At 40.2% G+C, this 23,275-nt stretch overlaps 1 protein-coding gene across 2 annotated transcripts in view; it reads left to right on the forward strand.

Annotated features, from left to right (window-relative positions):
* The window catches only part of LOC103466722 (guanine nucleotide-binding protein G(o) subunit alpha), a 107,339-nt gene that overhangs the window by 22,839 nt on the left and 61,225 nt on the right, over nucleotides 1-23,275 (forward strand). For both annotated transcript variants that reach the window (XM_008412507.2, XM_008412506.2), the window contains exon 3: nucleotides 3,032-3,173. In XM_008412507.2, the coding sequence (XP_008410729.1) occupies nucleotides 3,032-3,173 (142 nt within the window). The remainder of the gene's footprint in view (nucleotides 1-3,031; nucleotides 3,174-23,275) is intronic.

Below are 23,275 nucleotides of genomic sequence, written 5' to 3' on the forward strand. Positions count from 1 at the left end.
ACACACACACACACACACACACACACACACACACACACACACACACACACACACACACACACACACACACACACACACACACTCTGACATTAAGCGGGTCAGTAACACCTTCATTAATATTAATATTAAATCGTTGTTCAGCTCTTTTTTCACCTGGTGTGACGTGGCTTTATTCTGAGATAATCAGGGTGACATGATTTGACTTCTGTGAAAGATACTTTTCATTGTTTGGTGTCTGATGAATCTTAATTAGATTCTTTATGGTAAAGCAATTATTGAAGTAATCGTCAACTAATTTAGTGTACAGACTCCAAAAATTGCCGAGAGAACAAAAGAGCTGTAATTAAGCCAAAATTGTACAAAAAATACATACATTATGCATTTAAGATGACAAAACAATATTTGTTTGTAAATATTTTCTACCCAGAACTCCTCAGATTTCAGTTTTAGCTTCATCTTTAAGAAAATTAACTAGTAATCCAAAAACTCAGCTCTGCTCTGCAGAAAGGTTTGAGCATAGAAGCATTATGAGAAATATATTCTAATCCTTTTCCACAAATGATCAAGCGTTCACTAATTAATGCTGTTATTGCATTTTAGGCAATTAATTATATATATTTTTAAAAGGAAATGAAACATTTGTTGCATCTTTTAATGCATTTCTAGCATATATTAAAAGGCTTAAATGAAAAATCTGAAGACTGTGTCAATTAAAATAAAATAACCACTGGTTGCAATGCTACTTACAGATATTCATTTCTGCATCTGGAGATTATTTGGGTCGAACCTCAGCTGGCAGATAATTTGCTTTACGTTTGTCTGGAGAACACAAAATGAGAACAAATCACCAGCCTGCCACCACCATGCTTTGTAGTTGAGTATTTGTCATCCTTGAACGTTAAGATGACTCGATTGTATATTTTATCAACAGCACAATGTTTTTATCTTAAAGTTTTGTTGGCTTCATCTGACACCAGAGTCTCTCTTGGCATTTTCAGCTTAACATACCATTACCTCTGAGACGGCAGCATCCAATTAGGAGTTCGTCCTTGTTTCACCTCCCAGCTGCAAGGGAAGATGGGAGGCGAAGTTTCAGATTAAGTGGCTGGTTGGCAAGTCATTAAGACATGGGGAGACATGAGTGGGAAGACTAAAAATTGAGTAGGAGCACCTAGGGAGACGGAGAGACGCTGTTATCATGGCGCCTTTTAATCATGCATGCACTCTGAGGTTTTACGTGTAATTCTGCTAGTGGAGGCAGCTGTGAACATGTAGGAGAAAACTGCAGAGGAACAGAGCTGGTGGTCTGAAGCTGTGATGTAATTGTGAGGGAGGGATGTCTGATTGATCTGAAACATTAAGCTGCCAGAGGACGGCTCTGGGACAATGCTAACCCCGTCACTGCTCACTGCATGCATGATGCTTCTGCAGAGGAAACCCTTTCATACCCTGAGAAGGAAACTAAAGATTCATCTGTTACTGTGTAATATCATCTCTGCTGCCTGGATAAAGAGCTACTGTCTTCAATCAGAGGCCTCTTCAGATTCACTGCAGAACAGACTGCTTTTGGATATTATTCCTGCCCACAGCGTTGCCATTCACAACGACTAAAGATGCGTGGATAATATGAGTTATGACACTTCATTTCCCTTTGGGATATATAATGTATTTTTAATTCAAATGAATAAATTCTGTTTTTTAGACTTTTATTTGTGTCATTTTATGCTCTACTTTGTGTTGGACTGCCCATAAAATTCCAATAAAATATAACTTTGTGGCACCTATTATAGCAAAACGTGAACAATCTGAAGGGATTATTTATTTTTTTGTCAACGTGGTGGTTGTGCTCGCAGCTTGATTGCAGAAAGAGCCGCCCGGCCTTTAAACTTTTAACGGTTGCCATGGTTACCTGCAGTAATCATGTTGTTTTAGGATTAGCCAGTATGTTGTCAGCATACTACAGCTGTTTATCACAGCCTGATGAAATACGTTATGCTACCAAATTGGCATTGGTGACCCATTACTGACCCAGAGGTGTTGCATTCAGATGAGTTATGATAAATGTCCCAAACGTCAGTCGCTGCACATTACTTACAAGGAATATTAAAGCAGTTTTACTTACTGTACGGACAGCTTTCAGTGAGGTATGTGTTGTCTAAAACTGTAAATCTTCATTAAAATAAAAAATGTTTAGCGTGCAAACGACAAATGAGTAGTAATATAACTTTTTTTTTACTGGAAAAGTGAAGATGAAGCAGGTAGCTGTCTGAAATTAAAAGTGTATCAAGCTGAATGGAGGCTGTGTGACGTACAGAGACAACACAAACCTGCGCCGGGTGAACTGAGGTGGTCGCTGTTTGATCAATTCTGGCTTGCTTTCTGCAGGTGACATGCTCATAGTAATGGATGCTGATGCAGCGTGACGTCCACTGCTGAATTCAAAGTAACGATCACCAGTCGTACACTGGTTACCTACCTGCTGATTTCTGCAGGAATAAAAGATCAATTCAAGATTGGGACAATTCATAGTTGTCCAAATGAAGACCAACCCGGTCAGCTTGATAGAGACGGAGAAATGCATCTGGTTGTCTCTTCCTTACGTCCTCATGTGTGGGGACGCTGTCCCTCTTAATTGCCTCATAGCGTTTGTCCAACCTGCTTCTGTCTCTTTGCATCGTGGGGAAGAAGCTTCCTGGTGACCCGTGTTTTGTTCTCTGCTGCCCATCTCCCCATCATCGCTCGCTGTGTTTGACTTTGTTTGATCGTCTGTCTGCCTGGCTAACCGGGCCGCCGTTCTGTCCATGTGCTCACTGCAGTGAAAGACATCATGGCATTTGAAACAGCAGGACGCACTGTGTGTCTAAATGTCAGCTAAGCCCACTGGTAATAAACCCTCCCTTATGTCCCAGTGTCTGTGTTTTTCTTTGTCTTTTTGTTATAGTCTTCCACCAATTTATCTCTCTTCTAAAAGGGAAAAAACAACAACCTTCTCCTAAAATAAAAACTGACTTTCTTGTGTGTTTCTGTCCAGGATCATCCATGAGGACGGTTTTTCTGGTGATGACGTAAAGCAGTACAAGCCTGTCGTTTACAGCAACACCATCCAATCTCTGGCTGCCATCGTCCGCGCCATGGATACGCTGGGCCTGGAGTACGGAGACAAAGAGCGCAAGGTCAGAGAAATGCTTTGGAAAGTAGACCCGCCGCTGACGAGCTGCAAAATATGCACACCACTTCCCAAATGAGCTGCTTCACAGTCACAACCAATCCAGTTTATTTATATTCATTTCAGCAACAAGACAGTCAACATGCTTTAAATCATGAAAACATCACACAGTCATCAATAGTCAAGAATCCTCATCGAACTCATCTACACGTGAAATATGTTGATCCATGTTTCACTAATCAAAGGCAAACAGGTGGTTTTAGCTTGTATTGAAAAGGAGCTCAGTGTTTCAGCTGTTTTGCAGTTTTCTGGAAGTTTGTTCCAGACGTGTGGTCCATAGAAGCTGAATGCTGCTTCTCTGTGTTTGGTTCTGGTTCTGGGGATGCAGAACCAGAACCAGAAGACCTGAGAGGTTCTGGAAGGTTGATCCAGCAACAGCAGATCTTTAATGTTTTTTACTGCTAAGCTGTTTATAAACTAACATCAGTATTTTAAAGTCCATTCTCTGAGTGAAGGACTGTAGAACCGGGTGATGTGCTCCATCCTCCTGGCTTTAGTCAGGACTCCAGCAGCAGCGTTCTGGATCAGCTGCAGCTGGAGGATTGATGTTTCAGGCAGAACTGTGAAGACGCTGTTGCAGTAATAAATGCATCTAAAGATAAATGCATTGGATGAGTTTCTGTAGGTCTTGTTGGCACATTATTTCTCTAATCCTAAAAATGTTCTTCAGGTGATAGAAGGCCGACTTTGTAATTGTCATTATGTGGCTCTGGAGGTTCAGGTCAGAGTTCATCACTGTACCGCCACTATTTCAGTTTGATCTCCAGTTTATGTAATAACTGGAGCTGTGCTGACTCTACATCTTTCCTCTTTGGGTCTAAAGATGAAAAACTTCAGTTTTGTTTCTGTTCGGCTGGATAGAAGTTTGTATTCAGGATTAATTTGACCCACTGAACTTTGCCTCCGCTTCCTGACACAGAAACACACTTCCTGTCTTTCAGCCACCTTGAGTCCAGCTCTTGTAACAGACTCCTCTACGCCCGCTTCTCTTCTACCTCTGCAGATTTAATGGTTGCTCTGTAATTATCTCTGTCGTGGTCGGTGATGGAGAACACTATAGCTAATGCACGTATTAACTCATCCTTGAATGTAACGACTTGGTATTCAACTGGTGCTGGAGGGGTTTGTTAATGTTAAACCTCCATAAAACTGCAGGGATGGAGTGGCAACATTAATGATCAATCAGAAAATGGCACAGAGATCACATGACTCAAGCTGTTCAGCAGGGCCAGGTAAATGCTTACGCCACATCTTACACATGCAGTTTATAGAGTATTAATCCCTTTGTGAGGTGGCTCATGCTTTCTTTCCTGCTCTTTGTCTGTATAGCAGCAAATTGTTGGTTATTGGAGCCGTTTCTTGTGATATTTGACGTATATCTCCCAGATTTAAAGGCTAATAAAAAAGGCTGCCAGCCAACTCTGTCATGCAGAATTCCATCTTGTCAGGCTGCGTTAGTCCTGCTTCTGCCTTTGCTAAATCCCCACAGCAGGCAAGTTCAATATGTAATACGCTAATTGGGGATTATGCATCTAATCCAAAGAATAACACCAGTTCTGTCTGAATTTGGAGCAGTGAGGTAAAGGTTAATTAACAACGCAGGGACAAACCGTGACATAGCGCTTAGTTATATCCAACATCTAATCTGTGTTTTGCTGCGACTTTGGTGCTAAAACATTCATAAACAATCTTTAAAAATCTAAGGTCATAGAAAATAAACTTTGAGTTTGCTCCATTTAAATGGCCAGGGCACAACTTTGTGGGAAAGTTTTCACACAGGCTGTTCAACAGAAAACGTCACACTTTTACTAATAAGCAAATTTATCTTTCAGTTTTGATTTTGACTTCAAACACACAAAACAGTATTTGAAGCACCAGCATAAGGCAAACGAATAAAGGAAAATCATTCTTTTATTTGGGAGCAATCTGGATTCAGAGACAGATTTGCATCATGTATTCAGTTCTCATTTTTTATTATCAGTAAATTTATCTAAATTTAATCCCAAAATCATTCATATGATTTTATTGATCATATGAAGTTTGTGTCTGATTGCAGAAGAGACACAAATCAAATATGAAACTATCTAAAAAGAGCATCAATAAGAAAAAAAACTGTTTTTATCCACATTTTATTAAAAATGGCATGTTGAAAAATACACGCTTCTCAACTGAAAGCTCTGTGTTTGAGGCTGTAAGGTCTCCATGCCATTACCATAATCTGTAGTTCCCTTCACAGATTATCTATTAGCTTCAAGTCAGGACTCTGAAGAGTGGAGTTGGTCAAATCTAAAGATGAGTTTGAATCTGATACCTGCCAGAGGTGTGAATCATTTTGAACGGATCCATGAAACTGCAGTGAGCTACTGACTGACACTGAACTGAAATGAGCCAAAAACATTTCAAAACAAACAACTGAATGTTTGTTCCTCAGTTCATTTACAGTCACTGCCAGATCATTGTCCTGAGTTCCTGTTCTGCTGTCTGCCACAACCCTCTGAATAGTTTTTTTTTTTTGCACAATAAATCATTAACCTGCTGATTGCACGTTGCTGTCATGTTTGGTTCTGCATTTGGGTTCTCCTTCTGCACAATGAACACAACGAACACTCTGCTGCTGCTTTAACCTCTTTCAAAGGCACAGAATATTTTTACTCAGCCAAACTATTGATGTTCTCTGCTGAGATGAAATAACAATAGGCCTATTGATTAAGATAACATATCCGTGTGTGTGTTGGAGTGTTTAGTACACATCGGCATTGCATTTCCTGTTAGAGGTGACGGCATCAGCTTTAAACCTAATGGACTGCTGCTGCTGTGTGTGTGTGTGTGTGTGTGTGTGTGTGTGTGTGTGTGTGTGTGTGTGTGTGTGTGTGTGTGTGTGTGTGTGTGGCACTGCATTATGTTGTTAAATCCTGACATTTGAAAATATTGGATTGTAAATTGCAGAGAAATACTCTAAACGGTTATAAGAATCGACCTCTGACTAAGGAAGACGGTTACTTTTCATTTCATTTGGTGAAATAAGTCAGTCCCTGATGTCGAGTAGCTGAAGGTGAAGAATATTAAGTTTTCTCCATGGGGCTTCATTTCGTTATTCCCACCGCCTGAGGGCCTCTGAAACCTTGAAGGAAGCATTCAGACCAGCTCTGTTAAAGTCTGGTTCATTTGGGGAGGTGTGAATGCTGATCGAACTCTGATGCAGACTAAAAAATAAATGATTTGGTTCATCTGAATGTAGCTTGAGACAACTGGTCAGAGGCTCCATTAAATAAGAGACACAATTAAAGTCACATGGGAACAAGTTTGTTCATGCAGTACGTCATTAAAACGTGCTGCGCCTTCATCCTCTACCCACTTCCTGTCTTCCTCTTCATCTTTTCTGCCACAAGTAACATTCGGCTGCTGATCATATGACTCACATGATGCAAAAAAGTGTTTTTGTTGCTATTTTGAAAAATAAAAACACACAAAAAAAAAATACATTTCATCCTAACTTTTTATTGAAAAACTTGTTTGTTTTTTTAAATTGACGTGTTTCCATTAAGTCACGGTCAGTGGAAGCACAGCTAGAGAAATGCAGAGATCCATGATGTGGTGAAACACATGAGAGGATGAAGGCAGATGATCTAAAAGTAGAAGCGTTTTAGGAGACAGTGGACATTAGACAGACAGAAGGACACAGTGAGTTTGTGTAAACTACGGTCTACACCTCACTTCCCCACCAACGGACCAGACACACTGACTCCCATAAAGCATCAGGAGTGTGTGTGTGTGTGTGTGTGTGTGTGTGCGTGCGTGCGTGTGTGTGTGTGTGTGTGTGTGTGCATAAACACACCTTTCCTTATATTAAATAATCTTTTTTTAGTAGTTTTTCAGGATGGCACTGATTGCTACCTTTGGCGCTCGCTCTCACCTCATCTTCTTTTAGCGCCACACCCACCCACCCCATCTGTTCCCGTGGCCTTCGCTGGTTGCTGTGGCAACCTGGTGTTTTGCCTTGCTCGCAACACATTCCACAAGCTTGTGTCCAAGGGCGGTGTGACACACACACACACACACACACACACACACACACACCTACACACACACACACACACACACACACACAGTCCAACCCCGCGAAGCAACAGCAGGCCTGACATAGACTGTGCTGCCACTGCCGTATGAAGCTTTGAGCACTTTCCACTCAGGCCTGAAGATATGAGCCACTTCACAGCATGTGGGAGCATCTCTATCTCTCTGGATGCTCCTGCAGTGACCTGTTCAGTTCCGTTTTGGGTTTTGTTGCTTCTTTTCCCAGTGATGCAACAAGATTTGCTCACACACTGCAAAAATGCAAAATCTTGCCAAATACCGTTTGTCTCACTTCTAGAGCAAATATCTTAGAAAATTTAAAAGAAGATAAAACAAACTTACAAGTAACTTTTTTGCAATGTATAGGAGCTTGTTTAAAGTCAGTAATTCCTTAATATTGATGAAAAAATCTAAATTATAGTTTCTTTGGCATGGAGAAAATGTCTTAATGTACATGTCTTCTCTTCCAGGGGAACTTTACTTAACTTAAAGTCCTATATCTTGCTGAAAAGTTACTTGTAGGTTAGGTTTTGTCTTATTTCAAGTTTAGTAACATACTTGCACTACAAATTAAACCAAAGCTACTTGGTAAGACATGCAATGTTTATAGTGTCCTCCACTTTCACCAAACGGCCTTCGCTCAGATGTCTGGTTCACAGCGAGAGCAGTGGATGTTTCCATTAGACGGAAGCTACATGTTTTATTAGCTGCTAGGTTCTGGGTTCAAATCCCAGCTTGGCATCTTTCTGGATGAAGTTTCATGTTCTGCCTGTCGATGCTTGAACTGTCTAAAATCTAAAACATGACTTTAGATTTCAGGTGTCTGTATGCACGGCTGTTTGTCCGCTCTTTAGTGGACCCACATCTCATGGATACGTTGTGATGCTATTAATGTTTGTTGTTTTTTTATTAAGAAATATTAACCTTAAAATAATAAAGTCTGCTGCTTGTATGTCTGTAACTTTTATGGGATTTCTGCTAAACTCCAAAAACATAAAGATGATGTTTGTTGATGAGTTTTCAGGTCATATGTTTTTAAAAAGCAGGAAAAACTTTACATTTTATAGTTTTAAGCTGCTGATCACCAGATCAAGCAGATATTGTGGTCTAATAAATTTCAACCTTAAGCTGGTTGGTTGGTGTATCTGTCACTTGGAGATGATGAGAAAAATAAAATTAATGATTTAGAAACTGTTCTGTCAGATTATTTAAATGTGTAGAAACCCCTAAACTGTCCCTGGGGTTTTGACACCATGATGGATTTGCAGATTAATTTTAAAAAAATGGCTGCATGAAACCTTCCAAAGCATCGAACCGACTGAGATCAGATCAGCTTTTCCAACACGGTGATGATGCTGCGTTGACAACAAACTACCTCAGGGAGTTTGATCCTCCTCATCAATTATTTATCCCTGGTATTTCCAGCTGAAAGGTGTCTACAGCTTGATTTTCATACCTGCTAACATTTCACATTTAGACCAGATGTTGCTTAACTTTGTTGTTTATGGAAAACTGAGACATTATTTGGTTTTGTTTACAACCCAAAGATGCTTAGTAAGATGAGAGAAGTTGAACCGTAGAGAATATTTGGAATGGGATGTGAGACTTATGCAGTTTTACTGTGGACATTTTATTTACTCATTATAGAATAGAATAGAAATATTCTATTCTAGGGGAAATTCAGGTTTAGCATCAGATTTTAGGCATGTAGATTCACACAAAAGATGAAAAGTAATGAAAACAAGCAAAAATAAACGAGGAATAATGATGTATCATACAGTAAGGACAAAATTTAAATGTAAAAATATATTGGACCTCCAATCCAAGGAATGTGGAACTTTAAAAATATTGCATACACATCTGTGTATTGAAAAGCAATAAACTATTTCCAATATATGACAATATAAATTGTGCAATCTTTACTTGTATTAAATAAATGTGCTTTTTGTAAATTAGATTTTTTATTAAATCATGGCTGACCTTTCTTCCACCTCTGCAGAGCTTCACTTTATTCTTTTCTGAAAGCACCAAGACCTCTTAAGAGTTCGCCTGAAGCCATCCTGTGTCAGCTGTTCAGCGAGTCTCTGCATTACTGATGGGTTAACCTTTAAATCCACTTCCCATATAGGAATTGCTTCAGTGGATTCAGATAAAGCTGGAGAGATGGCAGTATGTGTGTGTGTCTGCTTGGCAGTTGCGGTAAAGATCCGGTTCTTCTAATCGCTCAGAAACAGAATAAATGGCACCAAGTTTCACATGTTGCTGCAGAGACAGAGACTCATTTAATGAAGCGACTCCAACAGCATTTGTTTAGTTTCCCAACATCGTACTCCATCTAAGTCCAAAGTGGAAGATCTGAAAAAGGAAGTAAAGGATGCAATGTCTTCTGAACTGGAGCACAAATACTTTGGAGAAACACTCAGCATCTCTACGGACTCTTGAAGACGGAGACGCTGCACCATAAAGGGGAGATGGGATGAACAGACGGACGGGATGAAGGGATGAAGCGACGGGACAGAAAATGGACAGAAAGCAGGCCAACCGGCCGGCCTGTTGTTGTGGAAACGGATCCTTATTCTGAAGATTCGTCTGTGTGTCTGGATGAGTTTTAGGTTTTAAAATCTTCTCTGCTCATTAAAAGCACGACTCCCTCCTTCAGTTTCTAAATATTAATCTACATGTCAACAGTTTAACCAGAATACCTGGTGTCTGAGATTATGTTCTAACTATTGATGTTTCATAGAGGTGGCAGACAGACTTTTTTAGGGTTTCGAACTGGGAATGCTGGATGCTGGTTCCAGAGATTACCAAAGGTGAATGAAGTCAGAAAGATAAACCTGGTGGTACAAACTGTTTTCACTGAAGGCAAGTGATGAGCGCCACAAAATCTATAGATCAAAAGACAGAAGAGAAAACATCTTACCGCACACTTTAATACAAATCCAGTTCATATCCAGAGACCTGACGATCTAATCCACTACTGTAGATACAATAATTGATCAAAACCATTTGTGTAAGAAAGCTCAGCCATTGTGGAGGATTGTCTGATGTTAAATTAGTTAAATTTGTCCTTGGAGTTCTGTAAGACCAAAAATCACGAAGTTGTTCCAAGTTCTTGAAAGTAACCATTATTTTTTATTTTATGCCTATTAATAATCAGTTATTGATCAATAATCAAAGGATTATAAATGTAAATTTCAGGGAATGACAAACTTTCCGATTTTTAGCTGTTTTGTTCAAGATGAGCTGAAAAATGTTTGATAAATTTTCCACTACAAGATTAAGAGTCACATAAAAACGGTTCCTGATGTTAATCAGAGTAGAAATCAAGTTTATTTATAACCTTTTAGGTTATAGATCATCACACCTGGTGTGTGTGTGCGTGTGTGCGTGTGTGTGTGTGTGCGTGTGCGTGTGTGTGTGTGTGTGTGTGTGTGTGTGTGTGTGTGTGTGTGTGTGTGTGTGTGTGTGTGTGTGTGTGTGACAGATCCTTTCCAACCAGGTTAAGAAGGTCACCATGTGGACTGAGCTTTTTATGCGCTCACACACACTCCCAATCGGATGTTTGAAGCTTGTTTGTGTGTTTTTTGCAGTGTGTGTGTTGCTGTTTGAAGTCCTGTGCTCTCTTTGATGCCGCCCCCTACTTTCCACCTTTATTTTCAGCATCATCCCATCGTCTCTCCGCCTCCTCGGTCTGTCATTCCTGTTTTTTCCTTTTCTTTCCTTCTTCATCGTGTTTCTCATCTTTTTTTCCTCCTGCTTTGACTTCCTGTTCTGTCTTTTTTCAGCCATTGTCATTTAATGTCTTGTCTTTTGGCAGGTTGGTGCAGCTGAGAGTTATTTCCTCAGATTTCCTGCATTCATCTTTTGGACTTTCTATTCTCATAGCTCGGCAGATGGGAGGTGACGGGCTGGAATGAACTGCCTCAGTTTGAAGCCCTGGAGTGATGAGGAGTGATTTACTCAAAGATACACACGTTGTGGATTTTAGAGGATAATAATAGTGAACCACAGAACAAGAACGGAGAGAATTTTCGGCATTGTTAGAGTGAGATTGTCAGAAATGAAACGTATCCTAGCAACAGGGAGGACCATGATCCTCCACCTGAGATCAGGGATGCTGGTTTTATCAGTGTTGTCTTTGTTCCATTATTGCTTCAGATTAGGGTCTAAAAATGCCAGGTTTTTATTTTTACTGCAGCATTTCTCTGATGAAGCTTTCCCAGCTCAGTTCCACTGTTCCCAGTTCCACTGTTCCCAGTTTCTGTTCCTTCTTCTCCTCTGACAGGCTGGCTCCGCCCCCCGCTCTCAGTCCTGCTGCCATCCTCTCTCTGCTCCCTCAGTCCAAAGACTTATAGGTTTTATGATCTGGACTGCCTGCTGGTGTGAATGTGAGCGTGTGTGTGTGTGAGTGGGTGTGTGCCAGTCACTGTGATAGCCTGCCAACCAGTACAAACTGGGATGAAATCGAGCATCCTGCCAACTCTGCTGGTAAGCAGCTCAGGAAATAGATGAAGGAAGTAAATTAAAGCAATCGTTTGGTTCTTTTATAATGCATCTTTTACGTCTTTAAGTCCTCAGAAAAACTAAAATTAGATTCTTGGAAACCCGAAGAGCAGATTTTCACAACAGTAAAATATAAAAAATAAAATGCATAATTTCAATGGATAAAAATGTAAACTTTTATCCACCCAGAAACATGCATTTGATGTTCTTAGGCAGGAGGAAGGAAACTGGACCAAAGCAACATTAATTACTTATAAAAACCATGCAATGTTCACCTCCGTTTCAAGCAAATGGTTATCAAAAATGTATATCATGGTCTTTGAATTGTTAATGTGAATCTGTTTGAAACCAACTACCTGAAATTTAGAAACAGAGGTGATAAATGGGTCATAATAATATTCTAATATTCTCTTAATTTACAAGCTGACAACATTTTTTGACTGGATAAAGGTTTTATTAAAATATTTAGCATATTTTATGTTTCTGCAGCACTGGTGACTCACATTGTGACATTATGTGTGTATATATGACAGCACTGCTGAATTACTCATTGAGTTGCTCATTTGCATGAAAGCCTGTAAAGCAGTGGGGTGATTGAAGCGATGCACCTGACAGGATCGTTTCTGCGTCTGGAGCAGAGGTCAGAGTCGCTCTGAGATCCACTCACTCAGCTGCAGCCGCCCGTTTTAGTGCTTTCCCTTCTGTTTGTGTGTCGGTGAACCAGCAGTGCATTTAAATAGGAAAGCCTGTCAAAGTGCATAACATCAGGAAGACTCAGAGTGGAGCCTTAAGGGAAGAAAACACACACTCACACCCTCGTTCAACCAGTCCAGAGATCGCCTGGTAGCATCTTTCTGACTCTCTCTCTCTCTCTCACACACACACACACACACACACACACRCACACACACACACACACACACACACACACACASACCTGTGTAAGTCACAGCCTGACTCCCTGAGCAACCAGACTGGTGCTGCCAGCATCACATGACAGGCACATGGACCCGTCTCGCCACGCCGAGCCACAACACCGCACTAAGAACAGAACCATGATTCCTTGCTTCTGTCCTCCACGGTTACCAAGGCTGTCGATCACAGATGCTGGTTTGCAAAACACTTTTGTCTGTGCAATAAAATTTTTAAAATCTAAAAAAAATTAAAAAAAATCACATGCAGAGACGGAAGTAAATGAAACGTAGCTGTAATTATAGTGCTGCTAAATAAGATCGCATAGGAAAAAAATAAAAAAAAAATATATTTTTTACCTGACTTGCAAGCATCAGATATGCACGAGAAACTTCCCTGGTTTATTTTGAATCTTCCATGTCACCGTCTCTGATCATAGTCATAAATTCACATTAATTGTGTATATTTATATGATGCATCCCAATAATCAAACGAGTCCAGTGTAGTTTCAGTCATAATCCCATTCAGACACAGTTCATTGAGTTTCCTCCAGTTCCTCCCATTCACAGCTCACAATCTGATGCCCTGCGGAGAAAAATGCTAATAAAGTGTTTTTCCTGCTCATTTTTGGTCACAGAAGAGCAAATCGAAAATTTCCTGGCATTCATTCTTTTGTGACTTTTGTAATTCATTCGATTTTCATGCTGCTCAGTTTTGGACCCATAAAACACCAGCGGCAGAGACGTCAGCAGCAGCTGACTGACGGGAACAAACGTTGATAAAAAGACATGGCCGCGATGCAAACTGACTCAACAGTCACTGCCCTTTGGTCTGTTTGTGGTCACTTTTTATGTTTGGTTTTTTTATGCTGGCTGGAAAACATTTTTGTACATCTCACTTGGTAATAGGTCTGAATGTGGGGGCGGTGGCACCCAGTTCCTTTTGGAAAGCAGAAGTTTTTGACCTTTTCAAAATAGGAGCCTTGGATTTTATGATGGTTACTCTAAGAAAGAAGGATGAATGTAAAAAACCAGATGGATCTTCAGGTTTAACCTGTGTGTGATCACAAGTATGTAGCCATTTTTTGTGCTTTTCTACTTTTCTCCCATGCATTTGTGAGGCCTTTGTTTGCTAAACAGATAATTTGCTATATCTCCAATGTGTTCAACCATCCGATCTAATAAACATCAAGCTAAAGCTTATAGCAGAATGAGCTGTTTGGCATTTGCAGAGAAAATTTTGTAAGTTTTTCATGATCACAACCAACATTTTAAACTTTACTGCTGAGCCCTCAAAATGCTTAAGTTCATGGAGAGCGGTGGGAAAGCTGGTGTGATGAAAGTCACAAACATGCCTGTGATCAGTCATGAAGCTGCTTCCATTTATGAGTCTAGCAGAGGAGGTTTTTTGAAAGGTGCATGCAGACATCAGGGATTTGGTTCTCAGGTGCTCAGAGGCAGGAAGACAACACAAACTTCAGTCTCATGAGAGACGGAAGAGGGAGCAACGGAGAGGAGGACAGAGACATGAATTATTCTCCCTAAGGTGGAAAAATGATGAAAGAAGGGATGGAGAGAAGAAAAGACCAAGGAGCTGGTCTTCTGGGGTTAGTGCGCTGACACACAATGCTTCACCGCTACGTCCCTGTGAGCGTTTGGAGAGAGAGGATCAGGCTAAGAGAGCCTGAATTCCTGTTTCCTTCCCTCTGCTAAACAGCAGAATATCATCACTTTCTGCTTTGCTTTAAATGAACAATAAAGCATGATGCTGTTTCCCAATGTGTGCACACTTAAGGTGCAGCGACACAAAATCCCAGCCTTAAACCGTTTGCATTAAGTTAAGCTTCATTCCCTGCAGGCATCCATGTAGAAAAAAAATAGAACATGACCAAAGCAGCAGGATTAAGTTTATCTGTTGCTGCCTTGGAGCTGCTTGCTAATAATTAGTAAATTCTGTTCACAAGGTCTTCCTAACGCCGCTGGAATACAAATGGAAACTATTTGTAGTTCATTGTAGGCTGATATTGTTGCTGTCAGCCAGCCGCTGGTGGAGCTAATTAGGCCGGGCTAAAAATAGTCGCCTACCTTTAAGATGCATGCAGAATTTTCATCATGTGACAGTGAGTAAAGCTTTCACTGGTGCTTCATTTAGCCATGGTGGTGAAATGACCAGACTGGTGGTTCCACCAGAACAACTTTTACCACAGCTACACGTCTGAATGTCTATGCCAAGATGGATTGAATCACAAAGATGACATAAAACCTTTTATGAGGGACATTTCCATTTCATCTGACAAATTCTCAATGGCTTTTTAGTCTGAGGACCTGTCAGTCCCTAACCTGGTAGAAACCAGCCCATTGTCCCCTGATTGGTTGGCTGCCTATATGTCTTAGCAAGCAGTTGAACAGATGTGGCTTATAGTGAGTGCAGATGTGCTATCCAGTTCCATACATAAGATGTCTTACCAAATGGACTTTAAAGCGTTTTGTTGTTGCAGTTTAATGAAAGGCCTCGTCTTCCTCAAACGTTATGGATCGTCCTCTGGTTTCCACATGCAACGCTCTGATAATCATCCTCTTGTTTACATGTTGGTGATCTAACAGCTGCAGATGTGAAACAGCCCACAGGAGTAACTGATGTACTGATTCTAAAATTCAGCCATTTAACCCGTTCTACTTGGTTCTTTGTGTGTAAAAATGACTCTGACTGTTCACCTGCATAGTAATATAGCCAACATTTCTCAGCTGCGTTGTGTAACAACATACATTTTCATCATGTCAGAAGTATTAGTTTTATTATTGTCAACAAAACATTTCTACAATTAAACAAATACTTTCAAAGAAGGGATGTAAACGATGTAAGTTGATTAATTGTTTATTAGATTAAAATGTGTTTCAGTTGATCAACTAATAACGTCCACTTAGTCCGTTTAGTGTTGTAGCGTGGCCGCCTCTGGTCAACTTTCAGCGCAGCCAGTTGATACAGAAATAAAGATGGCGGGGCCATTCCAGTACGGAAAAGAGAAGTGGTTAGAAATGGTTTATTCAGTTAATATTTAATACAGCTGACACAAAATAATGTTGAAATGTTATTGTTTTTTCTTTCTGTACCACGTTATGTAAAGACGGTTGTCCCTCTTGATACCAGAGAAAACTTTGGTTTTTAAGAAAATGACTGTTTATCAATTAATCAATAAGATTAATTAACTTTAGACCAAACCATTAACTGATAACTTGCGTCCCCATTTAGAAGTTAAACAAAATGTTTTACTGTATTGTGCCAAATCATTTTTGAAGTGTGATTTAGTTATTTCTCCTCCTCTTCCCACCCGGATGTGACCCCTAGAGGAACCTTCAAACAAACCACATCAGTTTTCCGTCAGTTTTCCGGCGGCTCGTGCCAGCGGGATGTCAGACGAGCCCTGATAAATGCTGAATGGGAACTCTAGTGTTCCTCTGGGCATGCTTTCAAGACAAACTACTGACAGGGATTTTTCATAACAACCCCCCCAACGCCAATCTGCAGCCATGCCAGGCCGCGCATTCCCCATAACTCTGAGGATAGGAATTCCTCCAGCTGCCAGCGCAGCGAGTGAAGTGTAGAAACCATTGAGTATTTGAACAGATACCTTCACATCCATGTTATCTTTATAGTTTCAGACCCTTTCAGTGGAAGTCCTGTGTGTATTGAACTCTCCTCTGTCATGTAAATCCTTCATGCTGTTCAGACTCTCAATTATATCAACCTCAAAATAGAAACAGAGATAATTAAAGTGTCTCGGTCTGCTGTATCAAGAACCGGGCCTCTTAAAGGTCCATTCTGCTTTTCCAGTCTGGACAGCGGCATTCTGGGAAATATCTGTTTAAAATATGTTTGGATGAGTGTTGCCAGGGGTTACGTTTGGCCCTCATCCTGTGTGTGTGCAGCATGACTGCAGAGAGAAAAACCCTTTAATTTCCTGAGCTCCCATTTCTATTTCTTCTCTTGCTGTAATTTTGTTGCTGGGTTATATAAACATTCCCTTGAACTCTCTGTGTTTTACACACACACACACACACACACGCAGACACACACACACACACACACACACACGCACACACTCTCAGGCAGATCCCTGGGATTGTTTTATGTATTTGTGGGCCTTATAGAGAGAAACTCAGACGTCTGAATCTATATTGGTGCCAGTCTCCAGCTGTCACCGGGCGGAGAGGCGGGTTGCACCCCGACATGTTGACAGTCCAACACAGCAGAAGGCTGGAGCGGTAAAGACATTATGGCTGTAAAATACTGAACTAAATAACAAATAAACCTGTTTGCGACTGACAAAATAATATCTCCATTAAGAATTTTTAAAATATTTTTATTTGAAATGTACTGCTCTTCTTACAACTGAAGCTAAACAGAAAAATGATTAGAGATCGTTGGCTTTGCAATTAATTCAACTTAATTAATCACATTTTTATCAAATAGGAGTTTTTGACACAAAAATATATATTTTTTATTCAAATAAATTAGTTTGACAACCAAATCTGTAAAGATATAATATTTAAACTGCTGTAAGTTTGCTGTGTCTTTGCTTCATGCAGTGGTTCATCCAGATTCAGTCACATTCAAACTGCAGCTCGATTCGTCATATTCTCCAAAATGATTTAACTACGTTGGGTCAAAAAAACTCCAAATGACTAAACCTTACAGAAGAGGGTTTTTGCAGCGTAGTTCTATATTCAGAACCGCTCCACCTCCTTTCCGCTGCAGAACTCTTTCTGACCCGTGATGCTGCGGCTCTGCTCTCCCCTGCCTGCTTACTTTTAATCCCAATATCGAGGAAGGAATCCGCAACAGTTTAAGATCTTTGAATTTATTTCCTTCTCATATTTCTACTGACCTGAAAAAAGTAAAAATTTGTTGATTGAGTGGATTCTGGCGCGGTGACCAGGATGGCCACGCCCTCAGAGCGAGCAAACACTGTTTTCTGTCTTAATTAATCAGCATTACCACCTTTAAGTATCAGCCCTAAAGTAATAATAATTTATCCATGGCTGCATTTCAGCATTTTGCATGAAACCAGATAGAACAAACAGAAAAAAACATGTTTTTTTTATTCATATTACCATTACACTGGATGTTTTTTTTTTTCTTTCCAGTACCACAAAAGTGTCGTTTTATTTTTGTGTCCATCAGTGCTGACTCACTACCTAAACTGGGAATACTAACACAGTCCTGCACTTAGAATGAGTCACCTCAGGCAGAATTATCCAATCATCTCTGCAGCTCCTCCCGATGTAAACAACAATACCTTTTCACAACAAAAACATCGTCTGTGGATGAGTCCATCACATCATCTGACTTATTATTTTGATTATGCTGATGTGCTTCACCGATCCTCCCTGAAGGTTGAGCGGTTCAGGGCGGCCTGTCCGGTCGGGTCAGAGCAGCCGGGTCGTCTCAGATTAACGGTGGACGAGATGATGGGCGGTGATGTCAGAACCGTTAAAAACCATCGAGTTGTTTCCATGAGAACGACTCCGGCGCTTTTGTTCTGCAGAGTTCTGCATTAAACGTCAGACTTCACGTAAAAACTATAACATCTGCAGACGACGTGCGAGTCCAGCTGCACAGTTTACCTCGCACTCATGCACACAAGCAGCAACACGGTCAGCGCTGCTATTTCTGCTGCACAGATGGAGAGCGGCAAAGAATATCGGTCCGAGAAAAAGAGGAAAAAAACAAAGCGAGGATGAAGAAACAGAGCAACAAATACCAGCATGAGCTGCATTTAATAGATGCATAAACTCTTTCATCCAACAGAGAAGCTCTTTGTGTTTCTTTCCTGGGAGGGAAAGGAGTTAATGAAATTAACGGGGAGTTGTACTTTCTCTTATTGCTCTGTTATTTTTGTTTGTTTGTCCTTTTACTGCATACCGGACGTCTGCATCACATGTACATCATTTAGATTAAACACAGAATCAGCTGACTAACAGTAACATTCCTGCTTAAAATAAGAGACTTTTTGGGTTCAGACTGTATTGAACCCAAAGCCCAGTGGCTTTGACTGTGAGGAGACTTTATTCAGAGTCTGTCGCTCTGCAGCTTTTAGTTTCCTCGTCTTTATAAATAAGGTTGTCTAGACTGTAATAATATTAAAGATAACTAGGCTGGCAAGGAGTTTAGAGAGTCCAGAGACCATCAGAGTGATAGACGGCATAAATATGTCTTTATCATCATAAAACATTTACAGCTTGTTTACGCAATAATAGTCAGATTGAATTGAACATCCACATAAAACTATAGCAGCATGAAAATTACAGCAGCAGCTTGGAGGGTTGAGCTAACCTGTAAGCTGATGTGATAAAGTTTTCACACCTCCATGGACCGACACTGCAGCTCATAATGTTGCATAGCTTTTAAGTTCAGCCCCTTTTACTTCTGTGCCACTAAATAAAATCCAGTGTGACTAAAAAAGATCAGATAATTAGTTAATTCGTTTAAAAATACTTTGTTTATACCAAAGGGAAATTAAATGTTGTGTCTGAAACTAATTGTGACATTTTGTCATCATACGAGAGCAGACCTAAACAATTTACCAAATTTAAAGTCGGCATCGATATGACAGATATGTTGATGTTACAAACATTAGGTTTACCACCAGGTCTTCATACACCAGGTAAACCAGACCTGTTTACCAGTGAAATAAAAATATTTCTCAGCTGGTTTCTTTAAGTTTCTGTAAGAATAAAACGCTTCTTTCTTCCTTTTATACTTCAGCTGACTTTTATCAGCTCTGAAAGCAGAGAGTCGAGGTCCGAAATTATCTCTATGAAAACCAACAAACTGCTGGAATCTGACCAGCCACATGACTTTAATACGGTTTTATCGCGACATGTGAATCATTAGTGTCTCACAGGCTTGAGTGAAGAGATTTTGGGTGTTAATTGGGCATTTGAAAAAGAAATGGTTTGTTTTAGTCCCTGTCAGTGGTTCTCCCGGCTGTTTGCCGTGGAATTGGAGAGAAAACGCCGTTCAGTGGCCTCTGGAGCTGCGAGACGTCTGGAGAGAGCGCTAACATCACTTCATTAATGTTGGGACAGAAAACACTGCGACTTCCTGCTATTCCTAACCAAACAGCAACTTATAAAGATTAGCTTTCAATCGTTTCAGAGAAAATAAGAAATGTGGATACATTAGAATATTTACTTACTTTCTTATGATTTGGCTCTTGAAAACGTCTGTTGCAGTTCAGCTCAGAAATCTTTATTTTTAACAATTTAAATTATTGTTAAAGATAAAAAACCATAGTAAAATAGTAAAATTATACAACAGTCCTGTAACATCAGCATCAAAGTGACAGCTCACAGCTTCACAAGCTCAATCAAACATGTAAACCAACTTTAATTTGTTCAGTCAGTGTAATTAAGAGTATAAAAGCCAAGGAAAAATAATTCATAAAAAAACTGAAGCTGACAAAAATAATAAGTTGACTACTTTGGTCAAACATGTAAAAATAAACTGCAGCAAACCTTCTTTCAAATGATTCATAAAGGTCAATTAGTTTTTCTAAATATAATGTAAAATAAATAAATAAAGCTTGACATCGCTCAGAGCAGAAAGCATAGAACTAGACTGAATAGATCTGCCTTGGTGGATCGGGATATGTGTCACTGATGCCTGATCTAGAGTTTTTATCAATATTAGAACCGATACAGATCTTAGCATCTGATCGGTTTGTCTCTAATTAAATGTTTAAACCTGTCTGAATACATCGGTAGCCTTAGAACCAGTCAGCCTGATTCGTAGTTCAGTAAAACCTGAATGAGGGTCAGACTCCGACTTCCTCTGCTGCATTTCTGTCGTGTGTGTAAAGTTGGAGTCGGAGGAAAAACCTGACTGTGTGTCTAATGCAGCTGTGGGGCGTCAGATATTACCGAAGCTGCAACATTTACTCATTACCAGCATTTTACTCATTACCAATCACTATGAAATAACTTGTGGCATTATTACCTACCTGTGTGTGTGTGTGTGGGTGTGTGTGTGTGTGGAGGTGGATGGGACTGTTTGCACACTGCTTTGGCATTTGGAGGGAAATCAATGTCCTGCTGACTACCGCTGCTAATTGAAGGTTAGCAGATAGCATCAGCATGTGTCTCTTCTCTTTCTTTCTGTCGTTCTCCTCCTCTCTTTGCCCTTCTTTCTTCCTGCCGTCGGTCGATAAAGCCGTATTTTTGTCCACCGTAACTTCTACAGTATCCAGCTTTCAAACAGGCACCGATTCACAGCATCAGCTCTGTTTCTGCTGCTGCTGTTCAGATTTACTGGGTGGCTTTGTCTGCTGCTCAAATGTGACGCAAATTTGCGTTATAATATTTAGAAAGTGAATGTTTTGTCCTGGTTTGTGTGAGATATTATCACACCTGCAGCTCCTGTTGCATGAAAATAAGAGTGATGGAGGATTCCTCACTTTAAAACCTTTCACACTTCAGTTTGTCGGTAAATTATAGTTGTCTGAGAAAACATATTTGTTTATATTTTAGCTACTAAATCACCTTTTAATCAATCCTGTGGGTCTTAAGCAGGCTTGATATTTTTGGATTTCTGAAATGCACAGTTTGTTTTAAATGACTTGATCATTTCTGTCTAAATTAAAACTAGAACCCAACAACGATGAGGTGAAAGGTCACTTTATTCCAGCAGCTCACCGTGATTAGTTTGTTCTGGGTGTCCTACATTTTATACCAACCAGCTGCTTTATGTAAACTATTTACTTTCATGCATTAACTGGAAATTCAGGAAAACAAAGGTTTGCAAGTTTTATTTATTTATTTTCTTAAATTTTTTTATTTTGTTGCTGTCCTGAATATTCCAGTTCAACCCTGACTGTTCAGGTTTTCATTTCTGTTTGGATGTTAGTATCAACATTTAAAGGTGTGTGTGTGTGTGTGTGTGTGTGTGTGTGTGTGTGTGTGTGTGTGTGTGTGTGTGTGTGTGTGTGTGTGTGTGTTTGGAATGTAAAGCCAAATAAAAGTTGCAGCAGAGAAAAACTGTCTCTGTTGCAAAAATGGTGTCATGTCAACCCAACATTGTGTAAGCGTGTGTGTGTGTGCGTGTATCATATCTGCATGCAAACAGCGCACTCAGATGGTAGCCGATTAATTCTTAGGTCTGTTGTTGCTATGGTAACAAGGACACCTGAGAGAGGAGAGTGAAGGAGTGGGAGAGTCGAGAATGATCGGTGCTGATGTGGAAAAATAAAGATGAGGGAGGGAAGTGAGAGAGACGGACAGATGGATGGGAAAAGAAGGATGGATGGATGGATGAGGCAGCTGACAGAAAGGAGGGCAGGAAGCCCAGTCCTCCATTTTGAGCTTGTTAGTGAAAAACATAAAGTCAGCCCCCTCCCCACTGCTTGTCCACCTCCTTCCACTAATTCATCTTTCTTTAATTATTAACTCCATAAAAAGCTGCATCTGGCCGAACATTAATAATTCATCTCTAAATGGGGTGTCCCCTGCGTTCGCGTTGAAGGTGGAGTTTGGGCTGGAAAACGTTGCGTTCACATGAGAAACGTCGATGTTGTCCTTCATATTTTACACTTTGTGTGCCATTTTTCTCAAAGCCTTCCTGCTTTAGCCAGTTTCATTTCCTGTCCATCTTTTTATCCACACATTTAACAAATTCTGTCAGCGGCTTCAACTGGTTCTGCAACTGAACTAACAGTAACACCTTTCAGACTGAAATGAATTCAGATTGTTGCACATTAATTGACCAGAGAAATGACTAATCAGTCTAGCAGCTCAAACATTTGTTGCTTCGTTACAAATAACAAATTTAAATGTTGGTAACTGTCTGCAGTGGAGGTGTAAAGATTTACAGGTGGTTGATGAAGTTTCTGATTCATAGCTTCTAATTTGGGACTAAATTAAAGGGCTATTTCTGTGTTTATAGCTCTACTTGACTGCATCTCATCAAAATCTTGTGTATTTAGATTAGTCAGACTAACTGGGTAGTTATGCCCTGAACGCAGCATTTCCAAACTGCACTTTCAGGTTCATTTTCCCTCTTTTCTATTTGTGACAACATAAAAAAATCTTCTCTTCCAAGTCCTACTTTCCCTAAGACCACTTAGATTTGGATAAAAACATAAAACACACTTTATTTATCAAAGCTGGACTGAAGTGATTACAGATGTTTTTGTGCTTTATAAAACCTCTACATAAGACATGGAGCTAATTTAGTCTAACTTTAGTTTAAACCCATTTTCACAAAGGGAGTTGTTCTTAACGTAAACCCATTGCTTCAGTGTTGGAGTGCAGCCCATCAGAACACCGGCGTCACACACGGCTGTCATGGCCGCCGTGGCCGTTGGGTTTGGCTTCAGGGTTTAAACCCAACAAGGAGGCGTTTGATCCGTCCTGGTTTTTACTCACAAGCCTCCCTCGCTCTACCGCTCCACTTCTGTCTGTGTTTCACTCTCAAGTGCTTCTTCTCTTGATAAGCTCTTGGAGAAAGACTCCGAGTGTGTGTGTGTGTGTGTGTGTGTGTGTGTGTGTGTGTGTGTGTGTG

This window comes from Poecilia reticulata, linkage group LG6, assembly GCF_000633615.1.
Source record: "Poecilia reticulata strain Guanapo linkage group LG6, Guppy_female_1.0+MT, whole genome shotgun sequence".
Lineage (NCBI taxonomy): Eukaryota > Metazoa > Chordata > Actinopteri > Cyprinodontiformes > Poeciliidae > Poecilia > Poecilia reticulata.